At 34.9% G+C, this 19,254-nt stretch overlaps 2 protein-coding genes across 4 annotated transcripts in view; one reads left to right on the top strand and one right to left on the bottom strand.

Moving 5' to 3' along the window:
* IFT74 (intraflagellar transport 74) overlaps positions 1–19,254 on the top strand; it is an 89,383-nt gene that overhangs the window by 29,785 nt on the left and 40,344 nt on the right. For all 3 annotated transcript variants that reach the window (XM_013986009.2, XM_005654488.3, XM_001926143.5), the window contains exons 9-10: positions 16,358–16,496; positions 18,297–18,359. In XM_013986009.2, coding sequence (XP_013841463.1) covers positions 16,358–16,496; positions 18,297–18,359 — 202 coding nt within the window. The remainder of the gene's footprint in view (positions 1–16,357; positions 16,497–18,296; positions 18,360–19,254) is intronic.
* On the bottom strand, positions 1,400–14,280 carry LRRC19 (leucine rich repeat containing 19). The gene is made up of 5 exons (XM_001928301.4): positions 14,138–14,280; positions 7,715–7,804; positions 5,863–6,376; positions 4,304–4,489; positions 1,400–3,742 (listed from the first exon to the last, which is right to left on the bottom strand). The coding sequence occupies exons 2-5, from the start codon at positions 7,793–7,795 to the stop codon at positions 3,414–3,416; spliced, it is 1,110 nt and encodes a 369-aa protein (XP_001928336.1). The 5' UTR covers positions 7,796–7,804; positions 14,138–14,280; the 3' UTR covers positions 1,400–3,413.

Genomic DNA, 19,254 nt, shown 5'->3' with positions numbered 1-19,254 from the left:
TCCTCCCCAGTTCCCTTTCGGGAGCACCCGTCCCGCTCGGATTCACCTTCTCTCATTCTCCTCTTTTCTCCCGTTCTGCCCAGTAATGTCACGAACTTCTTGCTGTTATTGGAATTTAGGTTCCTCTGCCAGCAATTGGTTGCTGTTCTGTGCGAGTCATTTATTCTGTAGATGTGCTTTTTTTGTTGTGTTTGTGGGGGAGGGCGAGCGTGTCTCCCTACTCCTCTGCCATCTTGTCCTCTCTCAAGTTTACTTTTATATATATCAGGGGATAGATCTATTTCACCTGTTAATCAGATGGCCAACATCTCAATAACACAAAGATTTACCTTGACTATACAGTCAAAGGGAGCAGTAAATGCCATACCTTGAGAAAGCAGGTATAAAAAATTCTGTCTTCATTCTATTCTCTCTGTCTCTCTTCCTCTTTTTTTTTTTTTTTTTTTTTTTTTTTTTTTTTTTTTGCCATTCTTGTGGCATGTGGAATTTCCCAGGCCAGTGATTGAACCTGTGCCACCATTGCAGCAACACCAGATCCTTAACCTCTTGCACCACAAGGCGACTTCCTCATTGTCTTCTCTTTTACTACCACTGTTTACTGTGGCATGAGACCATCTGATTTATTATGGAACGTCTATTTATAATAAATTGGTTATAGTGTATAGCCTCAATATGTTACTGTGACAGTACTTGAGACACCTGGCTTTAATTCGATTTCATGTGCCTGCTGAACTCATGGTTCTCTTCCAGTTCTAGTGGCTATACTTTTCTACTTTGGTATTAGCCAAAATCATGTATCCTTTAAAAATATTCATAACTATAATTTTATGTAATTATAATTTTAAACCCATTTATTTTTCTTTGTTTAGTCAGATATTTATTGAATACCCAATATTTAATGTTGAGAGGATTTTGAATATAAGATTAGATGTAGTCTTTGCTCATTCATAATTATATTTCATTTTACTACATTTCTCAATTATTATTTGCCTCTTAAATTTGGAAGCGATGTTTTGGTAAAATGATAGGTTATTTTGAAAAAGGTGTATCATGTTTTCATAATTATCTCACTCTTATAATTGAGATTTAAAACTAATGTGGAGTTCCTGTTGTGGCTCAGCAGGTTAAGAACCCAACATAATGTCTGTGAGGATGTGGGTTCAGTCCCTGGTCTCAGTCAATGGGTTAAGGATCCAGTGTTGGCGCAAGCTGCAGCAGAGGTTGCAGATATGGCTAGGATCTGGCATTGCTGTGGCTGTGGTGTAGGCTGGCAGTTGCAGCTCTGATTCAGCCCCTAGCCTGGGAGCTTCCATATGCCTCAGGTGTGGTTGTAAAAAAGAAAAAAAATTAAAAATCCTATAATGTATAATGTATATTATCTATTAGGAAATACTGCACATAAGTATTTATATTCTTTATTGAAAACATGTTCCATTAAATATAAACAAATATGCATTATGAGTCAGTTGTTTTATTTCACAAGGGAACAGTTTTTATTTACTTAGTAGACATTTGAACTGAATTTACTTTTGATATAACCTTGGAAATAACTATTGTTAGAATATAATATACATCTAAATTATTTTTAGTCTCTTTTTCTAGGAAACCACCACGTACATACACATTTTAAAACCTTTATGTTACAGAGAAATTTGAACATACCTGAAAAGAAAAGAGTGTATATACTCCTGTGCACCCATCTCCCAGGTCCATCGCTTTTTTCCGACACTGTTCTATCCACACTGCTAGCCACATTTCCCTTACCTGTGTCATGTTGAAGAAAATCTAAAACATCATATTTTTTAATCTATAAATATATTCAGTGTTTTAGAGATAATCTTTTTTCTAAAAGATATAAATATACTCACTTTCCCCACATATGGAAGGTAAAAATAATAGGTTTATTACAGTTTTTATTGCCAGTATTTGCATTAAGTTGTTAAAATTATGGTTGTAGCCAATCGATTATAAGGAATTGGCAAATAATTCACTTTAGATTCTTCCTATATAGTCTCAAGGCCATTGTGTTCTTTGGATCATTATTGTGATATGTTATTAGCTAGCTATTGGAGACATACCTCAAAGAAAAGATTTTTTTAAGGAAGTTCAGCAGATTCTTAATACTTTGCTCTTGAAGAACAGAGAACAATTTATCTTATTAGTAAAGTCTTGGGTAAGTCCTGTAATAAAGAATCCTGTTTCGGAGTTCCCGTGGTGGCGCAGTGGTTAACGAATCCGACTAGGAACCATGAGGTTGCGGGTTCGGTCCCTGCCCTTGCTCAGTGGGTTGACGGTCCGGCATTGCCGTGAGCTGTGGTGTGGGTTGCAGACATGGCTCGGATCCCGCGTTGCTGTGGCTCTGGCGTAGGCTGGCAGCTACAGCTCCGATTGGACCCCTAGCCTGGGAACCTCCATATGCCGCGGGAGCGGCCCAAAGAAATAGCAAAAAGAAAAAAAAAAAAAAGAAAAAAGAAGAAGCCTGTTTCACTTTGTTTAAACCTAGTGTTTCCTGTAGTAATTTTAGTTTGACCATGTACCTTTTTCCTCCATCTTGTAAATACTTCTGAATGTCTCTCTGGAAATTAATGTTATAGAAAACAATTTGGGAAACACTGCTCTGTGTACAGAATCCGGAAGAACTGACCATAGAGCAATTCAAATAAAAATCTCCCAAAGAGAGACGGAAATAGGTATTTTTAAAAACAAGATTCATAGCTAATTTGAAAGCCACCATATTATTCAGTTGGAAGCCACCAACTTTGGAAGCTACCATATTATTTAGTTGTGGCAATCATGCATTGTGATGAGAGTCTTTATTTAAAATAGTAATTTATTAGCGATTATGCCTAGACATTATGCCTGTGCTTTAACTTACTACTAAGTTTTCAGAAATTTGTTGTGCCTATTCAGGGAGCATTTGAAAAAATTTAAAGCATTTCCCAATCCTGTGAATTCATTGTGACTATAAAATCAATCTTAGTGTGTTGTCGATTCAAATTATCCGTTATTCACTTTGACTCATGATAAAAATCCAAAATCTTTATTTCTTTACTGATTCAAATGAGTAAAACTTGAATTTAATATGTATTACATCAAATGTCTAATTTGAGGATCCACCTGTTTTAATTAATAATTTACTTTATGCCTTTTTATCCTGTTATATGTGATCTCCTGAATACTGCTGAGATTAGTAATACTAATATTTTAAATGTTAGCTACCAAGGAGTGGCACTTACTGTATTTGGATTTACTTGCACAATCAATGACAAGAACATGATTTTATGATATTTATGTGGGTTGCAATTAATATGAATGTCACTAGCTACAGTTTACTATATCACATATCAAAATCTCCATGTCTAAACTGTGAGTGAGCTGGAAACATTTTTAAAAGAGTCAAATATTGAAAGAAATTAATTTTCTTCATGTAATTCATGAGTATCTATATATTTGTCTTCAATAAACCCATCATCATCTACCACAAATGAGTGCAGTTGTTCAAATATTACTGTAGTTTCTTCAGAGTTTGTATCTTGTATCTGTGAAGGAGAACTTGGATTTCCAGTAAAACTGTCTTCATAGGTTTCTGCTTCATGTTCTTCCAGGCGATGATGATTATAACTAAGCAGAAAATTGTACCATACGGGACACTTGATAGCAATCGAAATGAGGAGTGAAGTCACCAGTACAGTGACTACAACACCAATAAGAAGAGTCCAGCTTTTTCCATGAGATTCATGTTCTTTAATGGAATAATGAGAAAGAGAGATTGGGGGAATTTTGTTAATTTGACAAAAATTAAATAAAATTAAATAATCATAATTACATGTCCTAATAACTCCCCAATAATTGGTATTAGAAATAAATGTACATAGTTTTTGCTTTAAGCAAAATTTACTAAAACTACAATAAAGATATTTCATAATATGGAAAAAGGATACTTTTTTCCACAAAAGCTATCTATCTTTGCAGGTATTGTTTATTTAGGGACATTATTGATTTATATATCTTATAAGAAATTAAGAAATTTATACCTATTAAGAATTGTGATGTGACTTGTCAATACCAAGGCTCAGAGAAGTTATATAATTTGCATAATGACATTTGACTGATAGAGTCACAGACATTTGACTGACAGAGCCTAGTTTAGAAACCCACTATCTTGTAAATCTTTTGTTTACTGGAGGAATTGTTCTTTTACATTGTTTCCAGAAATTTAAAATGCAGAAAAAGAATGAAAACTACCTCAGTTTATTTAGTATGCTATCCTCAGAAATGTTAACATTGAAAACCAGTACATTACCTGAATTACTTGTTAAGTTGTTCAAAGAGCTATTAAATGTTGAATCTCTAACGGACTGAAAATGATAAAGGTCTGCAGTTATAGGTGAAGGAAATTTTGAGTAGCAGTTAGCCTCGTAAGGTACCATTTTGATATTGTAGCGGTTCAGGATATCTGGATAGCTACACATGGTGATGTTTTCATTTTCTAGTAAATTAGAAAGAATAAGATTTATTATGGAAAATAAAATTATTATAGTTAGTAATCATAATTATTAATGTTGACATTGTTTTATTTATTTATCTATTTATTTATTAATCTTTGCTTTTTAGGGCTGCACCTGTGACATATGGAAGCTCCCAGGCTATGGGTTGAATTGGATCTGTAGCTGCCAGCCTGTACCACAACCACAGCAATGCAGGATCTGAGCCGCATCTGCAACCTACACTACAGCTCATTGCAAAGCCAGATCCCCAACACACCGAGCGAGGCCAGGGATCAAACATGCATCTTCATGGATACTAGTCAGATTTGTTTCCAATGTGCCACAATGGGAACTCTGACGTCTTTTAATAATATTTTTTTTTTTTTAAGGGCCACACATATGGCATAATGGAAGTTCCCAGGCTAGACGTTGAATCAGAGCTACAGCTTTTGGCCTACACCACAGCTGGCAGCAACACCAAATTTTTGACCTACTGAGGGGAGCCAGGGATTGAACATGTATCCTCATGGATATGAGTCGGGTTTGTTTCCGCTAAGCCAAGACGGGAACTCCCATCAAATTTTTGGACATCTGTTATCATTAAAGATATAAGAAAGAAACTGTTGTATCTGCCTACAACACACCATGGGGGAAACACATCGTTTTCCGTTTATTAAGCTATTTTATAAATATAGTTTAAGTGCAGTATCTGTTTACTGTCTAGTTTGTTTGTGTTAGAAAAGATGTTATGATTAAAATTGTGGTTGAGCATCTGGAACATGTTGAGCAGTTTAGAAAGCAGGGTACCTGTTTTCACCTTTTCTCCAACAGGATAGCCTAAGAAAAGTGGAAGTATTTTTAAAAAGTAGTCTTATGTGGGAGTTCCTGTTGTGGCTCAGTGGTAACGAATCCAACTAGTACCCATGAGGATGCGGTTCAATCCCTGACCTCGCTTAGTAGGTTAAGTATCTGGCATTGCCTTGAGCTGTGGTGTAGGTCGCAAATGCAACTTGGATCCTACTTTGCTGTGGCTGTGGCGTAAGCTGGCAGCTGGGGCTCCAATTTGATCCTTAGCCTGGGAAGTTCCATATGATGTGGCACCAAAAAAAAAAAAAAAAAGAGTTTTGTGTATCAAAACTACAAACTAAGTATATAAAGTGACAGTATCACATATATACTTTTTCTTCTCCTTTATTTTTTCAAAAAGAGGCAGAGGAAGAGCACCTCTTCAACAACTGCTTTTCAGCATTTCTTCCTGTTCCTCTTATGCAGGAATAGTTTCCTTTTCCTTAAGACATGAAACGAGAGACTTTTCTGGGGTAGAACAACCAAAAATCAATCACATTTTGGTTTTGACTAAATTATGATTGCTTACCTAGTGTCACATTTGATGTATTCAACCAGTTTTGCAAACTCAGTAGACTACAAGAGCAGTTCCATGGATTTCCATATAAAATTATGAATTCCAGATGAAACAGTTGTGGTACATCAAAATAGCTTATCAAATTGCCTTGCAGATTCAGTAGTATCAGGTTTTTTAGAGGTATAAATATATCAGAATTCAGTTGTAATATTTTGTTTTGGCAGAGATGTAACTGTTTTAGTTTATTTAAGCCTATAAAGGCATTATGTTGAATTATGTGGATGGAGTTTCTACAAATATTTAAGATTTCTAGATTGGAGAGTTTACCAAAACTATTATTATGTAAGATAATGACATTATTCTCAATCAAATAGAGCTCAGTGAGTAAAAAATAAGTCTGTAGAACCCTTGTGTCTGTAATATTCAGAGTAATTTGATTATAACTGAGATCAAGTATAGTAACATCTTTATTGATATTCTCTGGAATCAAAGTATAATTCTTTGCAGTGTAATTATACGTGACTTCCTAAAAGAGAGAAAATTAGAAATGCATTAATAAGGAGGAATACTAACAGAATTTCCCAAATTTTCATGTCCAGGCAATTAGGTATGGGAAGGAAATACCTGTAGAAAAAAAAATCTAATCTTTTGGTGTTAAAATATGAAAAAGGTAAAGCAAATACTATTTATATTGGGATGGAATACTGAAGACTAAGGAAATTTTGATATATATAATTGACCAAGAAAATTCTATTTTGTCATTCAAGTATCATCCAACTAATATCACATAGTCATTAGAGAAAGAAAAAAGATTGGCATATTGCCATTTGTATATGTGAAAGTAAATGATAAATAAAAATTCTTTTAACCTATTTAGTATTTCAGTGTGCAAGGTTCATATTTATAATGAGGAAATAATAATGTAATTTTAAAAAGTCAGTAGAGCTACCCACACTATATCTAGACCTTTTACATAATTACAAAATAATCAATATATAACTGTATAGGGTTAATAGCCCCACACTATACCTAGGACTTTTAAATAATTATGAGTTAATATTCAATAATAATTCTATAGGGTTAACAGCTCAAAATTTTGTGTTTTAAAAGAAAATATTTATCTTGTAACAGAAATTGAGCCATGTATTTTGTTTTTTAAATTATTTTTATTTTTTCCATCATAGCTGGTTTACAGTGTTCTGTCAATTTTCTACTATGGCAAGGTGACCCAGTCACACATACATACATTCATTTTCTCACATTATCATGCTCCATCATAAGTGACAAGATATAGTTCCCAGTGCTATACAGCAGGTTCTCTTGCTTATCCATTCTAAAGGTAATAGTTTGCATCTATTAACCCCAAATTCCCAGTCCATCCCACTCCCTTTCCCTTGATTTAATGTGCCAGGCAACATGAAGAAGTGCTTTCCTTACATGGATATAGAGCCAAAGAAATAGTTCTTGTTTTGACTATTTTTGCAGTTGAAATGTGCCCCCAGTAATAATATTAATAATGTAACAGCAACTTCCCTCAAATAGTGATTTTTTAAAATGCTCCCTACATTTTAAAGCATGATTTTCATGTTTTGTAACTAATCTCAATTTCATAGTGAAATTCCACAGGTTTCTCCTTTAATCAACTTTCAAAGAATTCAGTTTTTTTAAAAAAATGAAAACTGCTTTTGTCAAATTAGAATCTAGCTCAGAGATCCCATGTTTTGAGTATACACAGCTCACTAAAGAGTTCATTTTGATAGCTTGAACTTTTTTTTCTTTCTTTTACTGCCTTGGAATATTTTACTAAATTTACACAAAGTGTGCCCTTGAAAATATTTTCATCACCTTGATTGTAAAAACTTACTATTTTAGAAGTCTGGCTTTCATCTGATAATAATAGGATGGAGAGCAGCCAAAACAATATTGTGATGCTTATGGTTTTCATATCACAGGCCTGATGGAAAAGAGGGTATTTACATCTCATTAGGAGACTAGAACATTAGACATTTTTGAGGACATTTTGATTTCCTTTTTTCCCCTTTTAAATCTATTTTTTCCTAAAATATATAAAATGTGAATCAAGTAAATATCCCTTCACCCTCCCAAAAGCTCCTGGGGAGCATGAAAGATAACAGTGTTTTACCAGGTGTCTCATTAGTTCCCAGATCTATTGAGAGGAACTTTAAAACAATTGAAGTACATGTGCACAAAACAAAGTCCAGAGAAATATTTTTAAGTATATCTTATATTGTTTAAATATATCTTATATTACTCTTTCTTGATTTTTCCACTTTAAGTATATCTTATATTACTATTTCTTGATTTTTCCACTTTAAGTTTATCTTATATTACTATTTCTTGATTTTTCCACTTGAGGCATTATCTGTTTATACTGTCCTTTGACTTAGCACTTTAGGAGATGAGAGTCCTCAGCTTTCTTTCAAACACTTCTACCTTCACCTCCAATACATCAAATGTATATAAAAGCTGTGTCTTCACTCTCTAAACATAGTCACTTGTATTTTGGGTTAGAAAAGTGTTCAGAGTTTATACTATCAGATATAGATAAAGCTATCAATGACTGAGCCCTGTAACGGGTTTATTACCCTTTTTTTTTCCTCTAATTAATTGCACTTTTTTTCATGTACTTAGGTTTTTTTTTTTTTTCAAGGATTTATATCTAAACTCTTCCTAGCAAATCTCTCAATAGTTCATGCATATTAGATATTTACTCTGTTTCATTTGCTTAAAGAAGTCTCTCCCAGAGCCTGCTGCCATGCTCTGATCTGGATGAGTTGATCATTTGGCCCACTACCACGGCTCTTGACTTCCACTCTCCTTCAACCCTCATCATAGAGTTTCTCTGTTGTCGTTGTTACTAAAGTCCTGTTTTCTAGAATGCCCTGTCTTGGATTACTGCCTTTTTTCTGTGGAACATCCTGCACTAGCTTCCTGAGGAGGTTCATAGGAGGAAATTTTTTTTAGGCCTTGAAAGATATTTTGGCTAGAAATAGAGTTCTAAGTAGGAAATAATTTTTCCTCACAATGTTGATGGCATTGCCCCATTGTCTTTGGGTTTCTAGTGTAGTTGTCCCTCAGTATCCATGGGGGATTGGTTACAGGAGCCCCCACAAATACCAAATCTGTGGATACTTGGGTCCCTTATATGAAATGGTGTAATATAATGAATACAGTGGGCCCTTCATTTCCATGGGTTTCACATCTGGATTCAACCAATTATGACTGTATTATTTCTGTTAAGAACTGTGATGTTATGCATTTCTAATTCTTGATCCTTTTATGTCTCTCGCCCCTTAACCTCAAACCCCAAAGCTATTTTTTTGAAGTATAGTTGCTATGCAATATTATTTAAGTTATAGGTATACATATAGTGGTTCCCAATTTTTAAAAGTTATGCTCCATTTATAGTTATTATAAAATATTGGCTATATTCTCTGTGTCGTACAATACATCTTTTTTTTTTTTTTTTGCTTTTTAGGGCCACACCTGTGGCATATGGAGGTTCCCAGGCTAAGGGTCGAATTGTTGAATTGGAGCTACAGCTGCTGGCCTACATCACAGCCACAGCAACACGGGATCCAAGTCTCGTCTGTGACCTACACCACAGCTCACAGCAATGCCAGATCTCCAACTCACTGAGCAAGGCCAGGGATCTAACCCGCATCCTCATGGATATTATAGATACTAGTCAGATTCCTTTCCATTGTACCACAATAGGAACTCCTCAATATAGCCTTAAAATCAGTATTGTGAAATTTCATGACTCTTTGTGAAAGTCTTTCCATTCATGCAGCTGGGTACTTGATGGGCATTTCCAATGTGGAAACTGGGAAATTTTCTGAATTATTTCCTTGATAGTACTGATAATTTTCTTCCTCATTAAAAAAATTTGCTTTTCTTTCTAGAACCCCTCTAATTAGGTATTGGACCCCCTGGGATGATTTTCTTTTTTTTTTTTTTTTTTTTTTTTTTTGTCTTTTTGTCTTTTGTCTTTTTGTTGTTGTTGTTGTTGTTGCTATTTCTTGGGCCGCTCCCGCAGCATATGGAGGTTCCCAGGCTAGGGGTTGAATCGGAGCTGTAGCCACCGGCCTACGCCAGAGCCACAGCAACTCGGGATCCGAGCCACGTCTGCAACCTACACCACAGCTCACGGCAACGCCGGATCGTTAACCCACTGAGCAAGGGCAGGGACCGAACCCGCAACCTCATGGTTCCTAGTCAGATTCGTTAACCACTGCGCCACGACAGGAACTCCGATTTTCTAATTTTTTATCTTTACTCTTCTTACATTTCATCTCTGTGCATTTTTGCTCTGCTTTCTGGAAGCTATCCTCAACTTTATTTTCAAACTCTTCTATTAAAATGTTCTTTTTCCTGTTATCTTTTTAATTCTAAAAGCTTTTTTTGTTCTCTGAAAATTTTTTTAGTAGCATACTGTGGTATGAATGCTTTTTCTTGCTATATCTTTTGTTGTTTTCTTTTTCCTTGAATAGCCTTGGAAACTGCATTTGTATGAGTATTATTAATTTTAGATTTTACTGTAGAGTTAACTTGATGGACTGTTTTCTTGGTGAATATACAAATGTCATTGTCTTTAGATGATTTCTCTTGGGCTGGTTGGATTCCCCAAAATGACTTCTTTTTTTTTTTCACTTTTAGGGCCGCACCTGTAGCATATGGAAGTTCTCAGGCTAGGGATCCAGTCAGAGCTGTAGCTGCTGGCCTATACCAAAGCCACAGCAACATCAGATCTGAGCCATATCTGTGACCGGCACCACCGCTCACAGCAACACCGGATCCTCAACCCACTGATCAAGTCCAGTTATCAAACCTGTGTCCTCATGGATGCTATTCAGAATCATTTCTGCCGAGCCATGACGGGAACTCCAACTTTTCTGATCTACTGCCTGAAAAGATGAGGCCAAGTGGCCAGCATTCTGAGAGCTGAGTGGTAGAAAAGGTGGCTTTATCAAATTATTTAGTATATAAACTTTAACTTACTTTCCCTGCTTGTGGCATAACATCCCTGAAGTCACTTGTGCCTAGTGTTGGATTCTGTTTATTTTCCCCAAAGCAAAAAAAAAAAAAAAGCCTTTTTCTTCTGCTTACGTTGGAGAGGAACTTTACCTGGCTGGTCAGTGGCAGAAAGAAAGACTTTCAAATGTCTTTCAGCCCCTCCTTCTCTACTTCCAGAATATCTGATGCTGCCAGTTTCTGAGCCACTAGGGGTTCTGCAGTGTAAGTCAGGTGACTTCTCAGCTTTCCCCACTGCTGGTCTGGGAAAGTTTTGCTTTCCTAGTCAGCGTCCACTTAACTATTAACCTTCTAGTTTCTTGATTTTATTGCTGTTTCCCCCTCTTCCATTCTCTTTATCTTTATGAGTTTATGTACATCGTATTACCTTTTATTTTCATTTTAGTATGGCTTGGGGCAGGCATCAAAGTTAGTGGGTACCTTCAGCATGCCATGATTAACTGGAAAATGCCATTTATTTGAATAAATTCTTCTTGCTAAGTACTTTCCATTTAGTCATCCTATGACCTTGATGCTTCCTGTTTTTAATCTGTTTTCTCAAAGTCAGCATTAGAAACTGTGCTGCAAACGAATGATCTGTTTGAATGTATATGAATATATCCTATTATCATTCTTAGTGATTTTCTAAAATTTAGTCTTTTGAGCCTTTACAGCATTTGTTGTAACTAGTCGATTGTGATTTTTAGGGAAAATGTATTCAGTCAGAGTGGGAAGTAGGAAACTAGTGAACAAGAATTTCAAGTTACTAAAGCCTGTTGCCACATTAGCAATGAGGAATATATTGTTATGTCAGTATTTGGTGTATTCTAGTTAACTTCCTCATTGCCTTCAATTTGATAATCTGTTTATTTCTTCCCTTTACACTTTCTTCCTTTCCATGGCAAAATTTTAAGAAAAAGCCAGTGTTCTAGATTTTACAATTTGGCTGTAGATCTTAATAGAATCCCTTTTAGAATCAGAAATGAATTCAGGAGTTCCCGTCGTGGCGCAGTGGTTAACGAATCCGACTAGGAACCATGAGGTCGCGGGTTCGGTCCCTGCCCTTGCTCAGTGGGTTAACGATCCGGCGTTGCCGTGAGCTGTGGTGTAGGTTGCAGACGCGGCTCGGATCCCGCGTTGCTGTGGCTCTGGCGTAGGCCGGTGGCTACAGCTCCGATTCAACCCCTAACCTGGGAACCTACATATGCCGCGGGAGCGGCCCAAGAAATAGCAACAATAACAACAACAACAACAACAAAAAGACAAAAAGACCAAAAAAAAAAAAAAAAAAAGAAATGAATTCAAGTTATCACTAATTCCAGAATATTGCCCACAAAAGGGGAATCCTTAAATCATATATAAAAGGTAGTTTACCCATGTTTAGAGATCTCTAGCAGCTTCCTCTTTCTATATTTCAGTGGTATAGTGAAGGCCTTATCGAGGTCTCTTGTAGAATGCCCATGTGGATAAGGTAGTGGTAAGGGAGAAGTGCTATTTTTTTTTTTTAAGAGATAAACAGGATAGGGGTCATTAAAGGAGGCAAATAGGGTACAAAGAAAATTAAGTGAACCAAAAGCTAATGTGGAATATAATCAGCTTGAGAAGGTAAAGGAGATCATGCAGGACTATGAGACCTTGTAGAAATGGAGACAGAGAATTGTCTTGTATTTATTAACTTTATCATATACTTAACACTAATAATTGTTTTCTCTGATATGCTTAAGTAGGTAAAATCATAAAGGTTAGAAAAGGAATTGTTTTTTCTTTCTATTTGATAAATTTTAGAGTTAGAAACTATGTATACTCAGAGCTTCTGGTAGATTCTGTACAAGAAAGCAGTCAACAAATCTAAAGAATTATTAGGTCTAAAGCTATGAAAGGGCATTGATTGAGCCCACACAGTCCATGGCACTTTTCATGTATATGTATGTCTTGAGAGGGGAAACATTAGAAGAGGAAATGGATGTTGATCATCACAGCACTAAGTAGAAAAACCCTTAGAAGCATTTGCTCATTGTTAACTATCTTGAAGATGTCATATCAACAGACCAACTAGGTGATAGATTATGCAGAAATTGTCCTTGAGTTAATTTACCATTTTTAAAAAGTTGATTTAAAAGGAAATAATTGTTATTGCCTTTTTCTTCCTTTGTAATTTTTTTCTCCATTTGAAACGTATTTTGAAATGATATTTGGGTTTGAGTTTAGTGATTAAAAATAGAGAGCAAAAATTAGAGAACAAATGGAATATCAGTTATTTTATTTTATTTTATTTTATTTTACTTTAGTCTTTTTGCCTTTTCTAGGGCCACTCCCGCGGCATACGGAGGTTCCAAGGATAGGCGCCTAATCGGAGCTATAGCTGCCAGCCTACACCAGAGCCAGATCCTTAACCCACTGAGCAAGGCCAGGGATTGAGCCGGCAACGTCATGGTGCCTAATTGGATTCGTTAACCACTGAGCCACGACGGGAACTCCAATATCAGTTTTTTAAAAAGTTATTTTGCAAAATTAAGTGCCCTTTTACATAGCCCACAACCTACATTACGAAAAAGCTTTACGCAAAAGGAAATGGTATATACTGAAAAAGAAACAATGTTCTTAATGGAGTTCAAGGACAAATTTCTGAGGAGTTTTTGTTCATTTACTTTATATGACTATTATATACCATCAAATAAAATGATGCAGTTATTTTGGTTTTGTTACATAAAGTGTAGATAAAATAGTTTTGCCATTAATAAATATTTTAGGTATCTATGTCAGAATACATGTATTATATTGGAATCAGGTAATAATTCACAATTAAATTCTCTCTTGTAATTAACCATTTTATAGGCCCTTTTTTCTTTGCAAATTTAAAAAATTTATAATGAAAAATTTCAAGAAAATGTAAGAAAATAGACATTACCCAGTCTCAACAACTATCACCTGGTGGTCAGTATTTTTTCATCTTATAAGTTTGTTTTTAAGTCAACATCACTTCAGAATGCTCTGTGATTAACATATTTCAAAGTAGAAAGATCTTATAAATTTGATAGGCCAGATGAAACCTTTTTTTTTTCCAAAAGAAAAATAATTTGGCCCATGTCACAGGTTTAAATGTCTAAGGCAGAGCCTATGAAAATACAATGATATTTCCTACTCTTTTATCACTTATCAAAGACAAAGATTTTTGTATAGACTTAACAAATTTAAGTATGACTTTAAAAAATTCAACAACCACCATCAAACCTTTAAGTATATAGGATCTTACCTTTGCTTTTTTTCTTTTGTCTCTGTAAGTAAGGAATCTACTCTCTTTCTTCTACACCATTAAAAAAAAAAGTGTCACATGATTGCACTTCACTTTGTTTTAACCTTTGTACCCAGTGAAGAGGTGATTAAAAAAAAAAAAAAAAAAAAAAGGAAAGAAAAGAAACTAGACTTCTTTAGCAAAAGATTGACTAGAGGAGTAATTTCCTAAAGTCATCTTTGACTTTTTTAATGTAACAAGTAAGGTGGTTTGCGTAACCTTTGTGTTTCTTAATTGCTCTTGAAAAATTTAAATATTAACAAATTTACTTTGTGAGTTAAAGTATATAATATTGAGAATGCATACTTTGAATATATCTATATTGCTAAAATAATTTAAGTGTTGGTCCTAAAGGTATTTTGTATTTAGAAAGATTCAAGTTGAAAAGATACCTCCAAGTTTTATATTCCACTGAGTTTCAACTTTGTTGTTTACTCATTTTTATGACACCATCATTGGTGGTTTTACTACCAAGTTATAACACGAGCGGACTGCTCAAAGCATCAAAAGACCCAACCCTTGGCCATTGTTTAGTCTTCAGAAAATCAGTTACCTACCTTGTGCTGTAACTCGCCCTCTGTAAAACGGAATACTTTACAACATTAGTTCCCATCTGACTCTAGGACATGTATTGGGCAAAAACATGGTTAAGATTCATTGTTGGTAATAAATAATCATGGAGTTCAGAATAATTTAATTCTAATAGGTTAACTCCTCTGGGCCTCAGTGTCCTTAATCTATGAAACAAAGAGATTAAAATAGATAATCTCTGCTTGAAGTTTCTATGAGCCCATACATACATCCATGTAAATTGTAGAAGCAGCAAACACATTTATTATGCTATAGTAATTGAGGTTCAAAATGAGGACATCACTTCCTATTCAACAATGAGACAAAAATAAATAGAAATTCTAGTTTGTCTGTTTCATGATGTTCAACTTTTATTTGGTTCTTATGAGATGTTGTCTGTAGGAAAATTCTAAGTTTAGATGTTCTTATTCTGGTAATAGAGTATGAATATGTAAAGTGCGGAGGGGATATGTAGATCTATGGGGCTTAGCTAATGATTGTGAAAACTGTAAAAGTTGATACTTATGTTTGAAAGAGATTGAATAAAATAATCATATTTCAAAACTTAAGGTAGAAAATTATGATATTGAGAATTCATCTTAAAGCAGAATTTTTTTCTACCTATTGATAATTGATCTTGCATAGGTAATAAGTGGCATATCACTTGTATTTCTTGTGATTATATGGTAAAGACTGTTATTGTTTATAACTAATTTAATTACTACCTCTTATATGATTATATTTGTAATGTTCCTATTATATTTTAAGAAAATTAGCTCATTATTTTCAGTACTAAAGTTTAGCTGATAATATGTGAAATATCAATTTTAAAGCAATAGATAAAAAAGGAAATTAAGTAAAACATATTGTTAATCTAAAGCTATGAATTTCTACATCAAATTGTGCTGTATTTCTCCCTACTCCCCAGTTCTGTGGCTAAAAGATACTTGAAAACCACTATTCTAAAATTCAACTGTCTTATTTGTCTTGAGGGTATGATAACAAAAAGTGCAAATCCAAACTCATATGTATAAAGCTTTAAGGATTCTCTGTAATAACCTTTGTCTTTTTTTTTTTTTTTTTTTTTTTTTGTCTTTTTAGCCATTTCTTGGGCCACTCCCGAGGCATATGGAGGTTCCCAGGCTAGGGGTCTAATCGGAGCTGTAGCCACCGGCCTACGCTAGAGCCACAGCAAGGCAGGATCCGAGCCGCGTCTGCAGCCTACACCACAGCTCATGGCAACCCCAGATCCCTTAACCCACTGAGCAAGGCCAGGGATCGAACCTGCAACCTCATGGTTCCTAGACAGATGCCTTAACCAGTGCACCACCGCAGGAACTCCTCTTTGTCTTTTTTTATAAGAAAGTGAAGTAAACTGGGGAATAGGAAATAGAGGATTAGGGGATTGAGAAGAGAAAGGTATGTCTGTGTTGATAGGACCAAATTTTGTACAAGTCAAACAGAATTTTTGTGTACATTTACAAGGACTTTTTAGATCTTGAACTATGGTTGAATATCTTTTAAGTATCCTATCTCATTGAGACTAAGTGAAGTTAATTGATTTTTTTCCCCCAATATAGTAAGAGGAATATTGCATACTTTTGATTTCAGGAAGGAAAAACAAATTAGAAGTGTAGAAGAAGAAATTGAACAGGAAAAAAAAGCAGCAGAGGACATTATCAAAAATATGTCTCCTGAAAACCAAGTCAAGTACATAGAAATGAAAAACACAAATGAGAAATTGTTGCAGGTAATTCTGATTACTATTCTGTGCCCGCCATATAGCAGTCTTACTACTATAAATGTGGGCTGAAGGTGGGCAGCATTGCATCCCTTGAGAGCTTGACTAGACCTACTGCTCAGTCTTCATTTTAATCAGGTCCCCATATGATTCATATGGATGTTTCCCTTTGGGAAACACTCATCTAGAAGACTTCATTTTCTTATACTGTATGATAACCTAGCTTTTATTGTATTATTTAGTTCTATGCATCATTCATTTTAGTAGGTAATAAAAGATACATGAACACTTCTCTTTTTTAATGAACTATTTTTTTTTTTCTTTTTACAGCTGTATCTGCAACATATGGAAGTTTCCAGACTAGGGATTGAATTGGAGCTACAGCTGCAGGCCTACTCCACAGCCCCAGCAATACCAGATCCGAACCACATCTGCGACCCATACTGCAGCTTGCAGCAGAGCCGAATCTTTAACCCACTGAGCAAGGCCAGGGATTAAACCTGCATCATCACAGACACTATGTCAGATTTTTAACCCACTGAACTACAATGGAAACTCCTTAACAAAGTTTTAATGAAAATATTAAAAAGCCTCATACATTAGAGTCATATGGATATTTACTTTCTTTCCTTTTCTTCCTACCTAATAAAAAGCAAGTATTTTTCTTGCTGTGTCCTTAATTTGAATAGCTCTTATTCCCTAACTATGGTCTTTCAATAAGCAATTTGGGTGCCTGCTAATGAGATATTGAGAATCCTCCCAACATTCAGTCATGGTGATGACTCAGAATTGCAAGGTAGTGCCCTTTCATGCACAGATGTCCCTTAACCAAACACATGTCCTGAACAGAGAATTAGTTCCCACAAATACCAGTAATGAATGTAGTTCTAGTTTCTCTGATAGTCCTTTATTCACAATTTAATATAACTTTTCATTTGTGACAGGATTAATAAAATATAGTGAAACATTGAAGGAAGAGTATTATAGAAATACCAAAATACTGTCAAAATATAGCTAATATTGCAGAGTGATTTTTTTTCAAGTTGGCCTTTGAACAACTCAGGTGTTAGGCATGCCAACCCCTGTGCAGTCCAAAATCTGTGTACAGTTGGTTGTTCGTCCTCAGTGGTTCCACATCCACAGATTCAACCAACCATGGATGGAATAACACTGCAGTACATATTTCTTGAAAACCCACATGTCAGTAGACATGTGCAGTTCAAACCTGTTTCGTTCAGGGGTCAACTGTAAACAGTTCATGCATATTATCCCTAAGAGTGGGCCATGTAAATTGCTATAGGTCTTTGCCTTAAGAGAAATTAGGCAAAAGATAAGAAAACATGGTTAAAAAATCAAGAATATTTTTTTATTTTTTCAAGTTTTATTGAAGTATATTTGATTTACAATGTTGTGATAATTTCTGCTATACAACAAAGTGTATACATGTGCACAGATTCCTTAATTTTCAGATTCATTTTATATGTTTATAACTTTAAACAGTTAACACCATTAATTTGAAGTCTTCTGGTATTTAATATTCTCAGAACACAGTGATGATTTCACTGTCTGGCTGCCTTTGACAAGTTCATAAATTATTTTTAAAGTTAGATTATGGCAAAGTTTTTAGGAATAATGAAATAAATTGGCAAAAATAGAAATAATGAATGTTAATAAATTCTAGTCAACTCAAGATATTGGTTGAAAATATTTACAGAATTTACTCTGTAATTAATATTTGAAATGTTGAGAAAGAAACACATTATTCTTACTGTAATTCACCTACATATTTGCTTTTTTCCCCCTTCTTAGGAAATAGATACACTTCAGCAGCAATTAGATTCACTGAACATGAAAAAAGAGAGCTTAGAATCTGTAAGTATAAAATCAAAAGTTCTCATATTACTTAGTTACAAAATATAATTTAGCTAAATATGTTAATAGAACTTATTTAGGTACATATTTATTTATCAATTTATTAATAGGAGTATAATAACTTTTTTTCTATTCAGGGCCACAAATATCATAGTTTAGTAATAAAGTAGATTCAATTACTGACTCCTGCCCTGTATAGAAGAAATCATTCTGCAGTCCTGAAGTACCCACAAACTAAAAATGCCTATTTCTTTTCTCCCTTTCCAGACAGAATTACTCTTACATTTATTGAGTGCTTACTACTACTCTACATATGTCACCAGCATTTTCATTTTATCTTCACAACAATCCTTTAATCCTATCTTGGTTTTACTGCTATGGAAAACCTCAAGTGGGATTTACACTTGATGTGCTTTCTGAAGCCTTTTTTTTCAAAACTTAACATTCTCTCTTGAATGTTTATTGAGATCAATTCTTCTTCTTCTTTCTTTTGAGGGCTGCACCTGCAGCACGTGGAAGTTCCCAGGTTAGGGGTTAAATTGGAGCTGTAGCTGCCAGCCTACACCACAGCCACAGCAATGCAGGATCCAAACCACATCTGTGGCCTACACCACAGGTCGCCGCAACACTGGATCCTTAACCCACTGAGGGAGGCCAGGGATCAAATCCACATCCTCATGGATACTAGTTGGGTTTGTTACCACTGAGCCACAATGGTAACTTCCTGAGATCAGTTCTTAAGATATCTATATACCTCATTATTTGAAATCACTGCATTGTATCACTACATTGTATGACTATATATAGCATAGCCTTGTAGGTGATTAGGTTGTTTATAGTTTTTTGAGATTGTAAAACAATGTTATAGAGAAAACGTACATTTTATTGTACATTT

Source organism: Sus scrofa, chromosome 1 (assembly GCF_000003025.6).
Source record: "Sus scrofa isolate TJ Tabasco breed Duroc chromosome 1, Sscrofa11.1, whole genome shotgun sequence".
NCBI classification, from domain to species: domain Eukaryota; kingdom Metazoa; phylum Chordata; class Mammalia; order Artiodactyla; family Suidae; genus Sus; species Sus scrofa.
The sequence above is the reverse complement of the archived record's forward strand: the minus strand, read 5'-3'. Positions and strand labels throughout refer to the sequence as shown.

Bases quoted from the DNA above. Each gene is read 5' to 3' on its own strand.
- LRRC19 (XM_001928301.4), bottom strand. From the start codon at position 7,795: ATGAAAACCATAAGCATCACAATATTGTTTTGGCTGCTCTCCATCCTA. The intron at 6,377-7,714 runs GTAAGTTTTTAC...TCTCTCTTTTAG, and splicing joins AAAGCCAGACTTCTAAAATA to GAAGTCACGTATAATTACAC. The intron at 4,490-5,862 runs GTAAGCAATCAT...CTAATTTACTAG, and splicing joins TACATCAAATGTGACACTAG to AAAATGAAAACATCACCATG.